We start from the raw sequence: 19565 nt of genomic DNA on the forward strand, positions 1-19565 counted from the left end.
AGAGAGAGAGAGAGGAGAAAGCAGGGTCCCTGCCGAGCAGAGAGCCCGATGTGGGGCTCGATCTCAGGACCCTGGGATCATGATCTGAGCCAAAGGCAGAGGCTTTAGCCCACTGAGCCACCCAGGCGCCCCTGGTCACACACTTTTGACCACTGATAAATACACATAATGTTGTTAAGTGTGTGTGTTTTTGTTTAAACTCACCTTATTTAATATATATTGATGTTTCATTAACTTTGAACTTGGTGCATAGCATTATAATTTCTATAGTTATAGTCATGCTTGAACAAAGCTCAACTAACATATTTTCTCCATGGGGCACCTGGGTGGCTCAGTCAGTTAAGCATCTGCCTTCAGCTCAGGTCATGATCCTGGGGTCTTGGGATCGAGCCCCTGTGTTGGGCTCCCTGCTCAGCAGGGAGTCTGTTTCTCCCTTTCTCTCTGGCCCTCCACCAGCTTATGTTCTCTCTTGTCTCTCTCTCCACAAATGAATAAATAAAATCTTAAAAAATGGGGGGGGGGGTTTACCTGGGTGGCTGCCTTCAGCTCGGGTCATGATCTTGGGGCCCTGAGATCAAGTCGTGTATCAGGCTACCTGCTCAACAGGAGCCTGCTTCTCCTTCCACTCTCCATGCTTGTGATCTCTCTCTCTCTGACAAATAAATAAATAAAATCTTAAAAAAAAAAAAAAGCTCATTATAGTCTTCTTGCACTTAAAAACACCAGATAGCAAGCACTTCCACCACTCTCTTGGGGACCATTTTTTTTTTTTAAGATTTTATTTATTTATTTGAGCGAGCGAGACAAAGCCTGAGCAGTGTGGGGACAGAGGGAGAAGCAGGCTCTCCACTGAGCAAGGAACCAGTGCAGGACTCAATCCCAGGACCCTGGGATCAAGACCTGAGCTGAAGGCAGACGCTTAACTGACTGAGCCATCCACACGCCCCTTGGGGGCCAATTTAACTGGCGGGATCACCAAAACAAGCACAGAAATGTGAAAATGTGATACTAAATAAACCACATAAAGGACACTTGAGACCTGAATCAAGAAGGCCAGTGCGTTGCCCACTTTGACTTCAGATGGGAACATGTACATCAAGTGGCTGAAAATTTTCTGCTTTCTGTTCCTGTCCTGCAATGAGTGCAGAAGCCCTGCAGTATTGATCTTGGAGTTAGCGAGTAGTTGGATTCTCTAATATAGAATCTGCGAGTAATGAGAATGGACTGTGATTCCCCTTTGAAGCTGCAGCTGCGTGTATGAATAATGAGTCAGGGAAGGCTTCAGAGTGACCGTGTTTGTCAAAACACTGCAGGGGGCATCACAGCAAAAATGACTCTTCACCTGTTGCTCATCAGTTTAACATAACTTACTTGTTTTTTTAATTTTTTGAAAATCAAGGTTTTACGTGTACTTCAGATCTGTAAAGTTAATTATGAAAAACAGTAGCCTCTTATGTCTTTCTGCCCCTTTCCTTTTTCCAGAGATAACAAATTTCAGTTCTCTCAGCTGTTTCTTTTGTTTTTTACCTCCAGATCTCTAATAAAGGTGATTATGATGCTACTTTAAAAAAAAATATTTAATTTATTTATTTGACAGAGAGAGATTACAAGTAGGCAGAGAGAGAGAGGAGGAAGCAGGCTCCCTGCTGAGCAGAGAGCCCGATGCGGGACTCGATCCCAGGACCCTGAGATCATGACCTGAGCCGAAGGCAGCAGCTTAACCCACTGAGCCACCCAGGCACCCATGATGCTACTTCTTGATTTTGTTTTTAGGCGTTATCTGTAGTGATAAAGACTAGCTTTGTCTTACTGTCTTCCAACGATTACACATACACTTTCCATCTTACCAAATGGTAAATTTTGCTAGACCAGTTCAGTACTTAAATTGTTAGGATTTTTTGATTACATTGCTGCCCCACACACTTTTTTGTTTTTCCCTTCTGTTAATATTTGTCTGGCTTCTTTATTTACTTTCTCAATATCTTTCCTGAATTCATTCCCAACTGTACCATAAGTGTAAATATTTCAGCTATTGTGTTAGTATTTTCTTTACTATCATCATGAGGATTCCTTTCATCTTTAAGATCCTACATTTTCTGACACCATATCTTATTTCTTATTGTATTTTTGGTGGAGCATATCCTCTAGAAATCATTTTCCCAAGAAAGGATAGGAAGGCAAAGTTTTTGAAAATTTGTTTGATTAAATATATTCTTTTTCTACCCTCACACAAGACTCATGGCTTGATTGGGTTTAGATTTAAAAGAAAAATTTTCCTCTCAGAGTTTTAAGGTTTTTGTTCCATTTTAATGTTTTAGTTTTCAGTACTGTTGAGAAGTTCAATGACATTCTGCTAGCCAGTCTTTTCTATATGCTTTTTTCTCCCTAGAAAGTTTTCAGATCTTCTTTTGGCAGAGAAAAAAAAATCTTAATGTTCTAGATTCTTAAATTGAAAAGTTTTAGCACTTTGTTATTTTAAAATTTTTCTATTGAAGTATAGTTGAAACAATGTTACATTAGTTTCAGGTGAATAATATCATGGTGTGACAACTCTATGTATTATGCTATATTCACAACTGTAGCTACTATCTGTCATCATACAATGCTATTACAACACCATTTACTATATTTCCTATGCTGTACCTTTCATTCCCATGAATTATTCATTCTTGGTGTGTGTCTTTATTTTTATTAATTTAATTAAATTAGTTAATTTTTTCAAAGGTTTTAGTTATTTATTTGACACAGAGAGAGAGATCACAAGTAGGCAGAGAGGCAGGCAGGGAGAGGGGGGAAGTAGGCTCCCTGTTGAGCAGAGAGCCTGATGTGGGACTCGATCTCAGGATCCTAAGATCTTGACCTGAGCCGAAGGCAGAGGCCCAACCCATTGAGCCACCCAGGCGTCCCAAATTAGTTAATTTTTGGAATTTTAGTGTAGTTGATATAGAATGTTGCATTAGTTTCAGGTATACAATACAATGATTTGACAAATCTGTACATTGATGTTATATTCGTCACAAGTCTGTCACCAGGCAATGCTATTATAGTATCACTGACTACATTCCCTAGGCTGTGCCTTTAATTCCCATGACTTATTCATTCTGTAACTGGAAGCCTCTATCTCCAACTCCCCTTTACCCATTTGCCCTCTGGCAACCCTCTCCCCTCTGGCAACCATCAGTTTGTATTTATAGGTCTGATTCTGCTTTTGGTTTGTTTATTCATTTGTTTTGTTTTTTAGATTTCACCTGTGGGTGACATCTTACATGATTTATCTTTCTGTCTGACTTATTTCACTTGGCATAATAGCCTGTAGGTTTATCCATGTTGTTGCAAAAGGCATGATTGCATCTTTTTTCAAGGCAGAGTAATATTCCTGTGTGTGTGTGTGTGTGTGTGTGTGTGTGTACACATCATGTCTTCTTTATCTATTTACCTATTGATGGACACTGGGGCTGCTTCCATAGCTTGGCTATTATAATAATGCAGTAAATAATGCAGTAAATATAGGGGGTGCATATATCTTTTCAAAGTGGCGTGTGCCTTTTAAAAATCTGTGCAGGGCTTGCAGAGGGCCTTTTCAGTCTGGAAATTCATACCCTTCAAATCTGTGAACATTTTCTGAATTATTTTTTTATTAATGTTGTCTTTTCTGTTTTTGCTGTTAACTCTTTGAGCAGCCTGTATTATCAGAATTCCTGGACTGATCCTTTATTTTTCCTCCTTCTTCTCTGTTTTTCACTTTTATTCTTTCTTTTTGTTCTGTCTGGGTGATTATCTTTTTTTTTTTTTTAAGATTTATTTATTTGAGAGAGAGAGGAAGAGTGAGTGGGGAAATGGACACAGAGAGAGAGAGAGAGAGAGGCAGAGAGTCCTCAAACAGACTCACTACTGAGCGTGGAGCCTGAAGCAGGACTCAATCCCAGGACTCTAAGATCATGACCTGAGCCAAATCAAGAGTCTGCTGCTTAACCAAATGAGCCACCCAGGTGCCCCATCTTATTTTTATTTTTCTACCTTTCTCTTAAATTTTCATTCTTGTATCTTTTTCTAAAGTTCTAAGATCATATTTTTATTGTCTAAATATTATTTACAAGTATCTTTTTTTGTTTTATTGGTGCAAGTTCTTCATATTTCTGATAATGTTGATAATTTTTTATGGAGGTAAAATTTGCATACATTAAAATTCTTTTTGGTATATAGTTCCTTGAGTTTGGACAAATGTATAGAGTCATGTAACCATCACCATAATTAAGGCACAGAACACTTTCCTTCCCCCTCAAAATTTGAGTCATTCCCTCTCTTCATCCCCAGTTTCTCCCAGCTCTTACCTGTTTCCTATCTTTATCTTTTGCCTTTTCCAAAATGTCATGTTGATGGAATCATAATGGTAGTTTAAAAAAAAAAGTTCTTTTACCTGCCATATATCTGTTTTCTCTCAGTTTCTTTTTCATGTTTGCTTTTGTCTCTTTCTTGATACAGTTTTCCCTATATTTTGCTGATTTTTGGCTGTTCTACATGATAAGAGATGGATATTAAAAGAACTGTTTGGAAACTGCATGCATGGGTAGAACTTTATTATGGGCTGAATTGTGTCCCCTCAAATGCATATGTTAAAGTCCTAACCCCTTGATCCTCAGAATGTGACTATTTTTGGAGGTAGGCTTCTTAAAGAGATAATTTAGGTTAAAATGAGGCCATTCTGGTGGGCCTTTGCTGATTGGTGTCTTTCTTTTTTAAACATATATTTTTAAAGATTTTATTTATTTATTTGAGCAAGAGTGAGTGAGAGAGAGAAAGCAGAAGAGGAGGGAAGTTCAGAGGGAAGCCCACTCCCTACTGAACTGGGAGCCTGATGCAGGTCTCAGTCCTGTGGCTCCAGGATCATGACCCGAGCTAAAGGCAGATGCTTAACCAACTGAGCCACCCAGGTGCCCATAACTTGTTGCCTTTATAGGAAGAGGTTAGGAGAGATATCAGGGATGTACTCCGCAGAGGGATGACCAAGTGAAGAGGCAGCAAGGAGGTAGTAATCCGCAAATGAAGGAAAGAGGCTTCAGGAGAAAATCAACTTCCTAATATCTTGATCTTGGACTTTTAGACTCTAGAACTGTGACAAAATAATTTCTGTTGTTTAAGGCCCTTAATTTATGGTATTTTGTTATGGCAGGGCTAGCACACTAAAGTAAGGCTTCTTGACTGACTAATTTCAATACAGGATAATATGGCTGGACTCTTATGTATGAATGACTACTATCAGTATTTTCCGTTATTTTCTCTTGGGTTGATAAAATTCTTCCCCAAAGAATAATTTTCCAGTAAGCTCATTTGACATGAAAGCTAGAGAAGAAAGGGATTTAGAGGCTTAGTGAATGGAGAGGATTTGCAGTAGCTGTTTTGGGAAGAGATTGTTGTTGGGTAGCAATGAATTTGAAGTTAGGCAATTTAATTTTGTAGGGGACAAAACAGACAGCCCTCTCCAAAAGCTTGATATTTATGTTGCAGTGTGTTAAGTGGCAAGGATGGTAAGGGTTCTTGAAGTCATGGTGTGTACTCTCATTAAGGGAACTGAATCAAAAACAGACAAAAGTTTCAAGTAGATGTTTAGTAGAAAAAAGACATGACAATGGCAAATAAACAGATGAAAATGTGTTCAACATCACTTGTCATCGTGGAAATACAAACTAAAACCACTTTGAGTGCATTGCCCAGTTTCCAAGATGGCTGTAATGATCCTTTTTTCCTCATACCACCTTGTGTGAACACTCCCTAACTCTGCACCAGTTGGCCTGTGTGACTAATCGCATGTGGCAGAAGTGATAATGTGTCGCTTCTGGGATTAGGTTATAAAACACTGCGGCATCCATCATGGGCACCAAGAAACCCTACTTATCATTGCTGCAGTGGGCCTACATAATATTTTTACAGTGTTCCATTATGACAGTCTATTAATACATTGTAAAATGTGTTACATTGTAATACATTTTATTGTATATTATATATGTATATTGTATATGTATATTATATATTGTATACAATGTATGTATACATTGTATATATTACAATATTACAATGTAATACATTGCAAAATGTGAGGACATTTTTTTCTTCCATTCTGTCCTGTCTTTCCCTCCATAAATATTTATTGAGTTTTTACTACATTTCAGATGCTAGTGTTTGATATTGGAAACACAGAATGAAAGTCACTTTTCTCAAGACTTTATCATCTAGTTAAGACTGACTAGTAAGTCATAATTCAGAAGAGTGCTATTGACAGAGCCTTGCTCAGGATGCTGTCGAACAGGGATGCCTTCTAAGGATGTTGACTTAGGAAAGATGGAAGGACTTGTGTAGGTGAGACAGGGCAAAGGATTATTAGAGTCAGAGGAAAGAGCACATACAGCAGCCTGGAAATGTGAGCGATTTGAAAGAAGTATGACTGGTAAGACATTTCTTTTTTTGCAGATTGAAATTGAAAAGGTGGACAGGGGTGAAATCATGAACAATGGTCTCGTTTGCAGTTTTAGGAGGAAAATAGACTGTAAGATTCATGAGGGAAAGGACCATGAGTGAATGTGTGAATGAACAAGAAAGTGGCATAATGGGTTCTTCATTTTGGAAGATTACTCTGGAAGCAGTGTTGAGAATGGATTGGTGGGGACAGAGTTAAGCAGAAATAGGTTAAGATGCTTTTGCAGACAGTTGGGACAAGAAATGATGAAGGCCTGAGCAGAGGCAGTACCAGGGAACTGGGGAAGAATCAAGCAGATTTAAAAGAAAATTGATGGCTGATTGAATGTGGGGAGTGAAGAAGAAGACATGCCTGGGAACGTTCTAAATTCTATCTTAGAGCAGTTGATGATGCCATTAACTGAGATAAGGAAGAGAGGAATGAGAAACTGATATGGTTGAAAAGATTGGGCCAATTTGCATTTTGAAAAATAATTCTGGCAGCATTATAGAGGGTGCCTTTTCTTTTCCTTTTCTTTCTTTTGTTCTCTTCTTTCTCTTCTGTGCCTCCTCTCCTCTCCTCTCTTTTTTCAAAAGATTTTTTATTTCCTTATTTGACAGACAGAGATCACAATTAGGCAGAGAGGCAGGCAGAGAGAGAGAGGAAGGAAAGCAGGTTCCCTGCTGAAGAGAGCCCGATGCAGGGCTCGATCCCAGGACCCAGGGATCATGACCTGAGCTGAAAGCAGAGGCTTTAACCCACTGAGCCACCCAGGCACCCTTTCTCTTCTCTTTTTAATGTAGGCTCCACGCCCAGTGTGAGTCCAGCAAGGGGTTTGAACTCATGGCCCTGAGATCAAGACCTGAGCTGAGATCAAGAGTTTTATGCTTAACCAACTGAGCTACCCAGGTGCCCCTATGGATGTTGTTTTGAAGAGAGTAAAGATTGAAGCCTGGCAGAAGAATTAGTAGGTTTTTAGAGCAACTCAAGAGAGAGTTGATCGTTACGTGAGCTACAATGGTGGCAGTGGGAATGAGAGAAGAGAAGCGAGCCAAGAGATATTTTTGAGAAAGACTGCAATGAGTTCTTTATTAAATTTAAGGGGTGCAAAAAGAGAGAGGGTTGAAGAATTTTGTTTGGGTTTTTGGCTTGGGTAACCAAGTGGGTAGGAGTGCCATTTACTGATTCAAGAAACACAAGACAAGTTTGGGGAGAAGGTAGAAATAATACTGACACGAGCTGACATTTATTGAGCACCATGGCTAAATGCTTGTAAGGCAAGGTTTCATTCAATTTTTTAGTATCCTTGTGAGATAGGCCCCAGTATTTTCCCAGTTTTACAAATAGGGAAATCAAGGTAGAACAAGGTCATAAGTACTAAATAGAGTAACAATTTGAACCTAGGGTGATACTTTTTTTTTTTTTTAAAGATTTTATTTATTTATTTGACAGAGAGAGATCACAAGTAGGCAGAGAGGCAGGCAGAGAGAGAGGAGGAAGCAGGCTCCCTGCTAAGCAGAGAGTCCAATGCGGGGCTGGATCCCAGGACCCTGAGATCATGACCTGAGCCAAAGGCAGCGGCTTAACCCACTGAGCCACCCAGGCGCCCCTAGGGTGATACTCTTAATCATAATAGTAATTGTATCTTCTGGTTTTCCCTGGTAGATCATGAAATAGGAGGAAGGGGTATGATGCCTCTCATGCTGTATCTTCATAGAATGATTAGCACATAGTAGGGACAAAGGTTGTTTAATGGGAGCTTTTACTCTTGTCCTACTTAGTGTACCTATTCTACTCACTCTGTCACAGCTCCAACTCACCCTTTTTAAAAAAATCTTCCCAAGAACCACTCACATAAGGTATTTGGGTTTGTGCTAGACTTTACTGAATGAACTTGGTAATTTTGTTTAGGTACCACATATAATGTAAAATCTAATGCTAACTCTTGTAATATATTAAAAAAAGGTATTTGAGCTGTCTTGTTAATAGAAGTTTTTCCTAGGTAGCTTTTCTTCTATCATTTTTCGTCAGCTTCCTCTTTCTGTCTTATTTTCCTTTCTATTCCAGCTACTTACCTATATCTTCAGATGCCCACTGAGAGTTCTTTGGCAGAGCATTTTCACTATGTCTTTAACTGTTTCTTTTTTTTTTTTTTAATATTTACTTATTTATTTTAGAGAGAGAGAACACAAGAGTAGGGGGAGGGGCAGAGAGAGAGAGAATCTCAAGCCTACTTCCCACTGAGCACAGAGCCTGATGTGGGGCTCGATCTCACCACCCTGAGATCATGACGTGAGCCGAAATCAAAAGTTGGATGCTTAACCAACTGAGCCACTCAGGTGTCCCTAACTGTGTCTTTTCCCACTGTACTCAAGCTCTCTCCAGGTTAGAAAAAAAATCAGCTATCTGACTTTGAAGATTCTGGTCTCTTTCAATGATTTTAGTAAGTTTGGGCTGCTATAATAGAATATCACAGACTTATATACAACAGAAATTTGTTTCTTATGGTTCTGGAGGCTAGAAATGTGAGATCAGAGGGCTAGCGTGGTTGGATTCTGGTGCAGTTCTCTTCTGGGTTGGGGGCTGCTTACTCCCTGCTCTGTCCTCACATGGCGGAAGGGGTGCAAGGAAGTTCTTTGGGGCTCATTTAAGGGTACTAATTCCACTCATGATGGTTCCAAACTTAAAGGTCCCACTTCCTAATATTTTAACTTCGGGGGCTAGTATTTCAACTTACGAGTTTTGGGGGGACACATTCAGTCCATTGCAATGATCATATGAATTATTAAGTATATGAGTTCTTCCTCCCTCTCTCATCGCTTCCCCGTGTGACCTTTCAGCTAATTCTTAGAGAGTGCCTACTGTATGCCAGCCACTATTCTGGCAGGAGATACAAGACAGACAAGTCCGGCCTTCATTGAGGTTACGTTCTAGTGGAAAAGACAGTACAATAAATAAACATATCAGGTAATGTGAAGTCATGGTAGGTGTTATAAAGAAAACTAAAGCATACTGAGATCCAGAGGGGTGCTGTTTGAGATTGGATGATCAGACAAGATTTTTCTGAGAGTGCGGTGTTTGAGCAGAAATTTGAGTGAAGTAAGCAAAACATGCCAATGTGTGGAGGAAAAGAGTTCCAGGACTAGAGAATAGCAGGTGCAAAGGTCCTGTCACATCTCGGATTCTCCAGAAAGCAGATGTGGAGACAGAGTCGGAAGGACAGAGGATTTATTGGGGAGTAACACCCGTGAAAGGGAAAGGAAAGAAATAGGATTGGCCCTCAGACTCACGTGCACCTGTCAAATTCAGTACACCAAGGACAGCTGCAGGGGGTGGAGGAAACGAACAGGCCTTTCTGCCCAACTTTGCTCAGTCATTGGACCAGGGACTGTCCTGAGAACAGAGTGTTCTCACCTGAGTGAGGAAAGGTGGACCTTGAGGAAACCAATGCTGGAGCTGTAAGTTGACCATGCTTCTTTCTTATAGGTTGGGCAGAAATTCCTTTCTCTGAAGGGGAATCTTGGTGGTCCAGCTCTGTTTCTGCCATAGGCCCTGAAACAGAAATAGGCTCAGTTTGTTCAAGGGACTGCAAGAAGGCTAATGTAGCTGGGGAAGCCTGGGCGGGAGGGATGGGGTCATGGCCAGAGAGGTAACAGAGGGCCAGAGCAAGCAGCATCCGTGGGCTTTGGGAAGATGCTGAGTTTCATTCTAAGTTTGGTAAGAAGCCATTAGAGGATTTCAAGCAGGGGCATGACATATGTTTTATTTTGAAAGGATTGCTCTGCCATAGCCATTGTATCTGTTTATCTATTGCTCTACAACAGCCATCGTATCTGTTTATCTATTGCTCTACTTCTACTTCAAAACTGAATGGCTTAGAACAACAGTGGCTTATTTTTTCTCAGAGTTCTGTGAGTGTCCTGCTAGACTCACCTGAACTCACCTGCCTGGATCTGAGTGGTTTTTTTTTTTTTTTTTTTTTTTTTTTAAGATTTTATTTATTTATTTAACAGATAGAGATCACAGGCAGGCAAAGAGGTAGGCAGAGAGAGAAGAGGTAGCAGGCTCCCCGAAGAGCAGAGAGCCCAATGTGGATCTCGATCCCAGGACCCTGAGATCATGACTTGAGCCGAAGGCAGAGGCTTTAACCCACTGAGCCACCCAGGCGCCCCCCTGGATCTGAGTGTTTTAAGATGGCTTCACCCACAAGTCTGGACCTCACCTGGGACAGCTACAGACTGGGATGGCTAAGCCTCTTTCCATTTGTTCTTTTGTCCTCCGCTTTTTCATCTGAAGGTGGAGGTGTTCCCAAAAGTCAAGTCCTACTATGTAATGTTCCCTTGGCTTAAAGCAAGGCGGTTGTCCAAACTCAGAGTCAGCATGGAAGGAGAATGTACAAGTGTGTGGATATCTGGAAAGGTGATTCATGGTTACCACATTGAACATTGTTGTAGTTACTTCCCTTTTTCTGATCCTCTGCTCATCAGTTTATCCTCTGCATATAATTTAGTTTCCTACATAAGTGTGTTTCCAAGAAAATAATGCACCAGTCACATAGACTTCATATATTTCCTACTGCTGTGATAGCATTTTTTTATTGTAAAAGAATACATTGACTGGTTTCACGGACAAAATGCCCTTTGCTTATTTCTTCCTAGAGCAGTGTGGCCTGGGGACCCTCCTAGCTAAGAATTACTGTGCCACTGTGATACTTCTCAAGACTGTAATGGTGTATGTATAAATGTGTAACTCCTGTTACTTCCACTGGTGATGGAGCTGCATTGAGATTTTTAAAAAAATGTATTGGACTAAGGAATTCTCATTCATTGCTGGTGGGAATGCAACATGGTACAGCTCCTTTGGAAGAAGGAGTGGAAAACTAAACATACTCTCATCATACTATTCAGTAATCGATATTCCTTGATAGTTAACCAAATGGGTTGAAAACTTAAGTCCACACAGAAATGTGTACACAACATTTTAGCAGCTTACTTCATAACAGTCAAATCTTGAAAACAATGAAGGTGTCCTTTAGTAGGTGGATGGATAAATAAACTGGTGTATCAAGGTAACGGAGTATTATTCAGCACTGAAAAGAAATGATCTGCTGAGCCATAGAGGAAACTTAAACACATAAAGAAGCAAATCTGAAAAGGCTGCCTACTGTATGATTCCAGCTATATCATGTTCTGGAAAAGGCAAATTGTGGATACAGTAAAAAGATTGGGTTCTGGAGTTTTGAGGGGAGGAATGGATGAGTAATCAGAGCACAGAGGGCTTTTAGGGCAGTGAAATGAATCTGTATATAATAATGTTTGGTACATTCCACTACGTGTTCTTCTAAGTCCATAAAACGTACGAGACCAAGAGTGAACTGTAAATTAAGTGATAGGGACCCTTCAGTGTATCTTCATCAGCTGTAGCAAATGTGTCTCTCTGGTGAGGGATGTTCAAAGTGGGGGAGGTTGTGCATTCATGGGAAAAGAGGTACATGGGAATTCTTAGTACTTTCTGCTCAGTTGTACTGCCCAAATCTAAAACTGCTCTAAAAAATAGTCTGATTTAAAAATGTACTGAACCAGTAGTTCATCATTTTCTCCCAATAATTCAGCTTGGTATCAGTCATTATGATATAAACTTTGTAAACCACTTGGCAAGAATTTAACGTTGTGATTTAATGTTGATGTTAAATGTTTTCAGTGAATTAGTGATATGATTGTTGACCTATCTACTTATTTTTATAGCTGGTGGGTAAAGAGAAAAAGGACATACACATTTGATTGTTTAATAAACTTTTGTTTATTAAATTGTTTAATAAACTTTAAAAAAAATCATATTGTCTCCCTGTCTTAATGTGGAACAGGTATGTGGAGGTCTTTGTTGTTCCTTTTTTGTTGTGTAGTTCATTATTTATTTATATTTTATTTATTATTATTTTTTTATTAAAGATTTTATTTATTTATTTGACAGACAGAGATCATAAGCAGGCAGAGGCAGGCAGAGAGAGAGGAGGAAGCAGGCTCCCCGCTGAGCAGAGAACCCGATGCGGGACTCGATCCCAGGACCCTGAGATCACGACCTGAGCCGAAGGCAGCGGCTTAACCCACTGAGCCACCCAGGCACCCTATTTATTTATTTTTTAAAGACTTTTTAAGTATTATTATTTTTTACAGCAGTTTCAGGTTTACAGCAGAATTGGGAGGAAGGTACAGAGAATTCCCATCTGTCCCTTGCCTTCACACATCCCCCCTTATCAGTATCCTCCCACCAGAGTGGTATGTTTGTTTCAGTTTGTTACATCATATATATATAGATATAGATATCTATATCTGTAACTCTCTCTCTATCTATCTATATATGTTATGTTCAGTTAGCCAACATATAGCATGTCATTAGTTTTTGATGTAGTGCTCAATGATTCATTAGCATATTAGCATAGTACCCTAAAAATCCTTTGTGCTCAGCCGGATGTTCCTCCCCCACTACTTTTATTTTTCATTAGACAAACTATCTTAAGTGTAGCTGCGGACTTCATTAACTGTGTATTAGCCCTTGTAATTTTTACAGGTTGACTTCACTGAATCAGGTCAAGGTTTCTGTGTTACATAGAAAGCAGAAATATTGTGAAGGAAAACATATGTTTTTGGTAGTGATACAGATTACTTAAAACACAATATGAAGAATTCTGCATTCTTCCTCCTGAAAATTAGTAATCAGTACTCTTAAAATATTTTCTGTGTTTTGCCAGATACTGACAATATGAAGCCCTTGGAGGGTGTGAAAATTCTGGATCTAACAAGGTTTGTATTGGTTTATCTGTGTTTCGGTGATTGAAGTTTTCCCTTCTTTCAAAAAAAATACATTTATTTTTTGAATTATATTGCTTACTATCAAAGTTTTAGAAAGGAAAAGAAAAAAGAAAATTTTTTTATTGCATAATTCTAAGAGCAAAAAGTATATTTGTGCATTTTTTCTAATCTGCATATTTATATATAATTTTTAAAAACAAAAATTGGAACCATATTGAAAGTATAGTTTTGGGGGCATCTGGGTGGCTCAGTTGGTTAAACATCTGCCTTTGGCTCAGTTGCTCAGCTGCTTCTCCCTCTCCCTCTGCCCCTACCCTTGCTCATGCTTTCTTTCTCTCAAATAATAAATAAAATCTTTAAAAAATTTGAAATTACAGTTTTGCCCACATTTAAAAGACAGTGTTATATTTTGAGTGTTTTTCTGTGTCATTCAAAATTCCAGAAAAATGTGGGATGATACTTTATTATATAGTTGTCATATAATTACTCTTCCCCTAATATTTCACAATTACAAATTAGGTTTCCTTTTTCATAAATCCTTGCCTCAGGAAATCTTAGGATTTCTTCCTTAGCATAGAATTCTGGAAGTGGAATTACTGAATCAATGGGAATATACTTTTTTGGAAAGATTTTATTTATTTATTTGAGAGAAAGCATGGGGCAGGAGGAAAAGCAGACTTCCCACTGAGGGGCTCGATCCCAGGACCCTGAGCTCATGACCCTAATATCATGACCTGAGCTGAAGGCAGATGCTTAACTGCGTCACCCAGGCACCCTGCGGGAATATACTTTTTTTTTTCTTTTTAAAGTTTTAATTTATTTATTTGATAGAGACACAGCGAGAGAAGGAACACAAGCAGGGAGAGTGGGAGAGGGAGAAGCAGGCTTCCCACCGAGCAGGGAGCCCAGTGCGGGGGGACTCAATCTCAGGACCCTGGGATCATGACCTGAGCCAAAGGCAGATGCTTAAAGCTGAGCTCCCACGTGCCCTCGGAATATACATTTAAAGCTCTTAATACATAGTGCCAAATTGCTATTTTTGAACAGTTTTAATAATTTTAATTCTTACTATAATTATATGAGTTTATCTATGTTAATGAGTTATTAAGAATTAATATAAAAATCTGCAAGGTGGTAATTATTTATCATTGTTAATATTGTAGAGTACTGGCGGGACCTTTTGCTACTATGAATTTAGGAGATCTTGGAGCAGAAGTTATAAAAGTGGAAAGACCAGGTAAAGCTATTGCTCTCTTTAAAACATGGAAACTAATACAAGTTTCTCTTTTTTAAAGATTTTATTTTTAAGTAATCTCTACACCCAACGTGGGGCTTGAACTCATAACCCTGAGATCAGAAGTCATATGCTCTTCCAACAGAGCCAGCCAGGTGCCCCAGAGTACTACAGTTTTTAGCTGTTTTTTAAAAAAATAACTATGTGTCTGTATATGGGATGACGGGAGAATATGGGATGACGGGAGAATTGAAATGAAATGATTATTTTTTTTCCTCTCCATTCCTTACTTTCCTCTGAACCTATATTAGTGATTTCTTCTTACTCATTAAAAAAAATATATTTTATTTATTTAACAGAGAGACACAGCAAGAGAGGGAACACAAGCAGGGGGAGGGGAGTGGGAGAGGGGCTTGATCCCAGGACCTGGGATCATGACCTGAGCCGAAGGCAGATGCTTCATGACTGAGCCACCAAGGTGCCTCTCCTCTTACTTTTTGTAAGTGCCAGGTTTTAAGGCTTTAGCCAGGCCCTTCACACGTACCTGAAAGCCTCCTGTAGAGACGGAGATGCACCATGCACTGTCACCATGACAGTGATGCTAGCACTTGCAGGGACAGGCACAGGTCTTATCATGAGGCCTGTATTAAGTTATTTAATGTCTGCTACAACCTTATGGGCTGAACCTGTATTATTCTGAGATTATAAACACAGAGAAACAGAGACATAAAGCAGTTTGTCCAAAGTCACACAGCTGATCAGGAATATCCATGCACTCACCCTGGTCTGGCTCTCCTTAGCCCCGCGCCAGCCTATCATTGAGACTGACTTTAGAGCTGGCCTGACCACCCTTCCTTGCTGGGGGATGGAGGGAAGGCCAAGAGGAGGGGAGGGTAAAACGGTAGACGCAGGACACACAGGAAGGAGAAAAGGAAAAGGAATCAGCGTCCTTCCAAAAGGAACCCAGATACTCCAAAATAAGTCATTCTTTTCTGTTTTTAATAAAAGAAACATTTTCTCATTTTATAATTGTAAGCATTTTGAGAGAGGAACACTGAAACTGAGATCAGTTCTTTGGGTTTGTTTTTCATCACATCTTTCCCATTTTTCCTTTCGTCTTGGTCCACCAAATAAATCTATTCGGTGTACACAATTCTCACTTTTATTTGGTGCCTTCTTAGTATTTGGGTGTTTAGCTCATGCTCTTATTGAAAGTTATTTCAGTACTTACTATTGAAAGAAATTATTGTATGCTCCTTCTCTCCTACAAGCACTTAAAGAGCAGAGTCCATCTTCTCCATGTCCTCCATATCATCCTATAAGGAGCTCATTTTGGATGGTTTCAAAACTTAGCATTATTATTTAGTCTTCAAATTGGATCCTTATGGATATGGAACAGAATTACCAAGTTAGTGAAAATGGTCTAGCCTTGAATAGTATATCTGCAAGACTCATAAAAGACTAGTTTATAATTACATCACCTGATTAATTTCCCAGAAGTGATTAAACACTATAAAGTAGAAGACATGGTGTAGAAGATTCAACTTTCTGCTTATTAGATTTCTTAGGAGGACAAAGCAATTAGCAGAAGATTCTCTGATCAGCATGGGGAATACTCTGTTATTATTATATCGGATTTATTTGACCCTGTGTTTATCAGGCTCCGGGTAGTGAAAGAGTCTGGTGAACCCTGCTTTCCAGATGTAACGAAAGCTTCATTTACCTGGTCATTGATGTTCATCACATTTGGTTGTTGTGGGATGCATGCTGAATAATGTTTGCTTTCTGGCTGAATACCCTTTTTGTCTTTTCCAGGTTTCATAAAACTTTGATTTCCATGTTATTATGCAAATTCAATACCATGGCACTTTCTCATTTTAGCCATTGGGTCTTCCCGTCCTAGATGGAGCATCAGGTCTACTTTCTCTTGCTATTTCAGTTGAGCACTAATCTAAATGTTTATGTTTATATTCATTTTAGAGATCATTATTCCCTCTTTATGTAGGCCTCATTTCTCCTTTGTATGTTTTCCTTTCTTCAGTAGGGGGTACCTTCCTTTGTCTAGGACTTTACATCCCATAGTCATACACTTGGGATTGAGCTTTGTTCGTAGTAGATTGTTGTTCATTTTTTTTTTCCTGATTGGTCTCTTTCCCTTAATCCTTCTGCACGATGCATTTTATTTAATTAATTAATTTATTTTTAAAGATCTTATTTATTTATTTGACACAGAGTGAGAGAGAGAGAGAGAGAGAGAGAGAGAACACAAGCAGGGGGAGTGGGAGAGGAAGAAGAAGGCTTCCCACTGAGCAAGACCCCAGGATCATGACCTGAGCTGAAGGCAGCTGCTTAACAACTGAGCCACTCAGGTGCCCCTGCATGACGCATTTTAATGTTTCTATTATGTGTTTAACTGTTTTGGGTTTTGAGATAGTTATTTAACACAGATCTGAGGAAGAGTAATTTGGCAGGACTTTCAAAGTTCAGGAGAGAATTAGTCTTTTCTCAGGCCACTCCTCTAGTTCTTCCTTCCCGCTTGCTTGCTTGCTTCCTTCTTTCCTTCCCTCCTTCCTTTTTTAAAAAAATTATTTATTTATTTGAGAGAGAACGAGCATAGCAGGGGGAGAGGCAGAGGGAGAGGGAGAAGCAGAGTCCCCATTGAGCAGGGAGCCTGATGCAGAGCTCAGTCGCGGGACCCTGGGATCACGACCTGAGCTGAAGCAGACACTTAACCGACTGAGCCACCCAGGTTATAGCTTTCTGATTTGGGACTTAGACTGTTCTTATATTTGTAATCAAAGAGCCCATAGATTTTCTTTCTCTTCTTTCTTAGTTACTTAGCTGGGCAAAATGGACTAGGGAAGGCAGCAAATGATGCTGCTGGTACTCGTGGCTTGTGGCCCTTAGGCAGGAGTATGAGGGCAGAGGTGTATGCGGTCCTTTGTTCACTGCTGTGGAGCACTGTCTGTGATGTAGTAGGTGCTCAATAAATATTTTGCTGAATGGATTGAATGTGTCAAAATATCTTTTAAGAAAAGCAGTCTGAAGTTTTATATGAGGTCTCCAGACTTTGAAGTCATGGCAGCTAATTAAAAACTTTAAATTTTGTGTGGGTCCAATAAAACATCTTTCAACTGTCAGTTTTCCCAGTTGGTGTCCTTTAGCCTTTATTTCTTGTCCATGCTGATTCTTTCTAGGGGCCACTGATCCTCTCTAAAGTCCTGGGTAGGAAAACCATGTAGGCCTCCAATTAAGATTCCTGACATTATTTCCATTTTGAAAGTTGAATGTAAACATGTGAAATTACCTAATTTTAGCCCTCCCTTGACGCTGCTTTATTTTAAGAAAACTAGTGTATTGAAAGCTTCAGGAGAGTAGAGTGGCTGGACTTTCTCTTTACTCCAAGAGGTCCTGTCTGATCCTGAAGATCCAGATTCACACCTGCCATGAAGCCTCTTACTGGTTTATTCCTAGAAGATTGCCTTTCTGGGGTCCTATAGTTCACTTTTTCCCCTTTTATTTTGAGCATGCTATTCCATTTGATGCTAACCGTGATTTCTTTGTTTTGTTATTGGTTCATCTCCAGTTAGAAATAATGTGTCTTCTTTTTTTGTTCAGATTTTATTTATTTATTTGAGAGAGAGAGAGAGAGAGAGAGAAAGAGAGAGTGGGAGTGCACGAGTTGGGGAGGGTAGGAAGGGAGAGGGAGAAGCAGACTCTTAGCTGAGCAGGGAGTCTGACAGGACGTGGGGTTCGATCCCAGGACCCAGGGATCATGACCTGAGCCAAAGGTAGATGCTTAATGGACTGAGCCACCCAGGTACCCCTGGAACTAATGCTTCTTTTCTCCTCTGGCCTGTGTTCTGTTTTTTCTCTTGGGAAGTTGTTGTTGTTATTATTATTTTTCAATAAATGAATCTATTCTTTGGCCTCTGTTTTTTTTTTTTTCCCCAAAAGGTTATGTCTGCTTTTCTTGATCAGTTTTAGTGGTAAAGTCTAATGGGCTAATAGGTTAATTATATTATTTAGATGAGATTAGAATTTCAAGTCTAACTCATATTCACAAATATTCTCTTCTTGGGGGCCAGTCTTTAATTGTAATTACTTATATAGTGATTAGTTTCTTTTAAAAAAAAAAAAAATATATATATATTTATTTATTTGACACAGAGAGAGACTCAGCGAGAGAGAAACACAAGCAGGGGGCTGGGAGAGGGAGAAGTAGGCTCCCCGCCAAGCAGGGAGCCCGAAGCTGGGGTCCATCCCAGGACTCTGGGATCATGACCTGAGTGAAAGGCAGACTCTTAACGACTGAGCCATCCAGGCCCCTCATAGTGATTAGTTTCTGATACCAATATTTAATCAGGCCTTATATTATAAGATTCTTAAATGATACTATTTTGTGCCATTTACGCATTAATGGATTTTCTGAGTTCTGTCTACATAGTCAGTTGCTTTTTGTGCCAAGGAAAATTTTTCTGTAACTCTATAGTTAAAGAATCTAACACAAACATGACTTGAGGTAGATGTCCAGAAAAAAAAACCCTGTATTTTGATGGTTTTAAACTTCTCCTTTGAAGCAAGACCTAGGTGACTAAAGCTTTATTCTAGAATACTATTTGAAATTAAATGAATCTGCTGTTCAGTAACTTATTTTGCCTCTCATGATTTGTTGCTATAACACAAATGTTTTTCCTAGTTGTATTGAGAAATAGTCAACATACATCATGTATAAGTTTGAGGCACGTGGCATGATGGTTTGATTTATGTACATCGTTATCACATTATTACCACAGTAGGTTCAGCTAACATCTGTCTTCTCATGGAGATATGATAAAAGGAAAAGACAGAAGAAAAGAAAAAAGGAAAAAAATTCTTCTTATGATGAGATCTATTAGGATTTGCTTTCTCAACAAATTTCCTATATAACATATAGCAGTGTAATATGTTACACCTTTTGACCACCTTCCTCTGGTTCCCTCCACCTGCACCCTCCACCTCTGGTAACCACAAGTCTGATCTCTTATTCTGTGAGTTCATTTATTTTTTTTAAAAATTCCACATATAAGTG

General features: G+C 39.4%; 1 protein-coding gene across 15 annotated transcripts in view; it reads left to right on the forward strand.

Moving 5' to 3' along the window:
* The window catches only part of SUGCT (succinyl-CoA:glutarate-CoA transferase), an 811293-nt gene that overhangs the window by 15040 nt on the left and 776688 nt on the right, over nucleotides 1-19565 (forward strand). For all 15 annotated transcript variants that reach the window (XM_059170572.1, XM_059170564.1, XM_059170578.1 and 12 more), the window contains exons 2-3: nucleotides 13200-13251; nucleotides 14424-14497. In XM_059170572.1, the coding sequence (XP_059026555.1) occupies nucleotides 13200-13251; nucleotides 14424-14497 (126 nt within the window). The remainder of the gene's footprint in view (nucleotides 1-13199; nucleotides 13252-14423; nucleotides 14498-19565) is intronic.

This window comes from Mustela lutreola, chromosome 4, assembly GCF_030435805.1.
Source record: "Mustela lutreola isolate mMusLut2 chromosome 4, mMusLut2.pri, whole genome shotgun sequence".
NCBI classification, from domain to species: Eukaryota; Metazoa; Chordata; class Mammalia; order Carnivora; family Mustelidae; genus Mustela; species Mustela lutreola.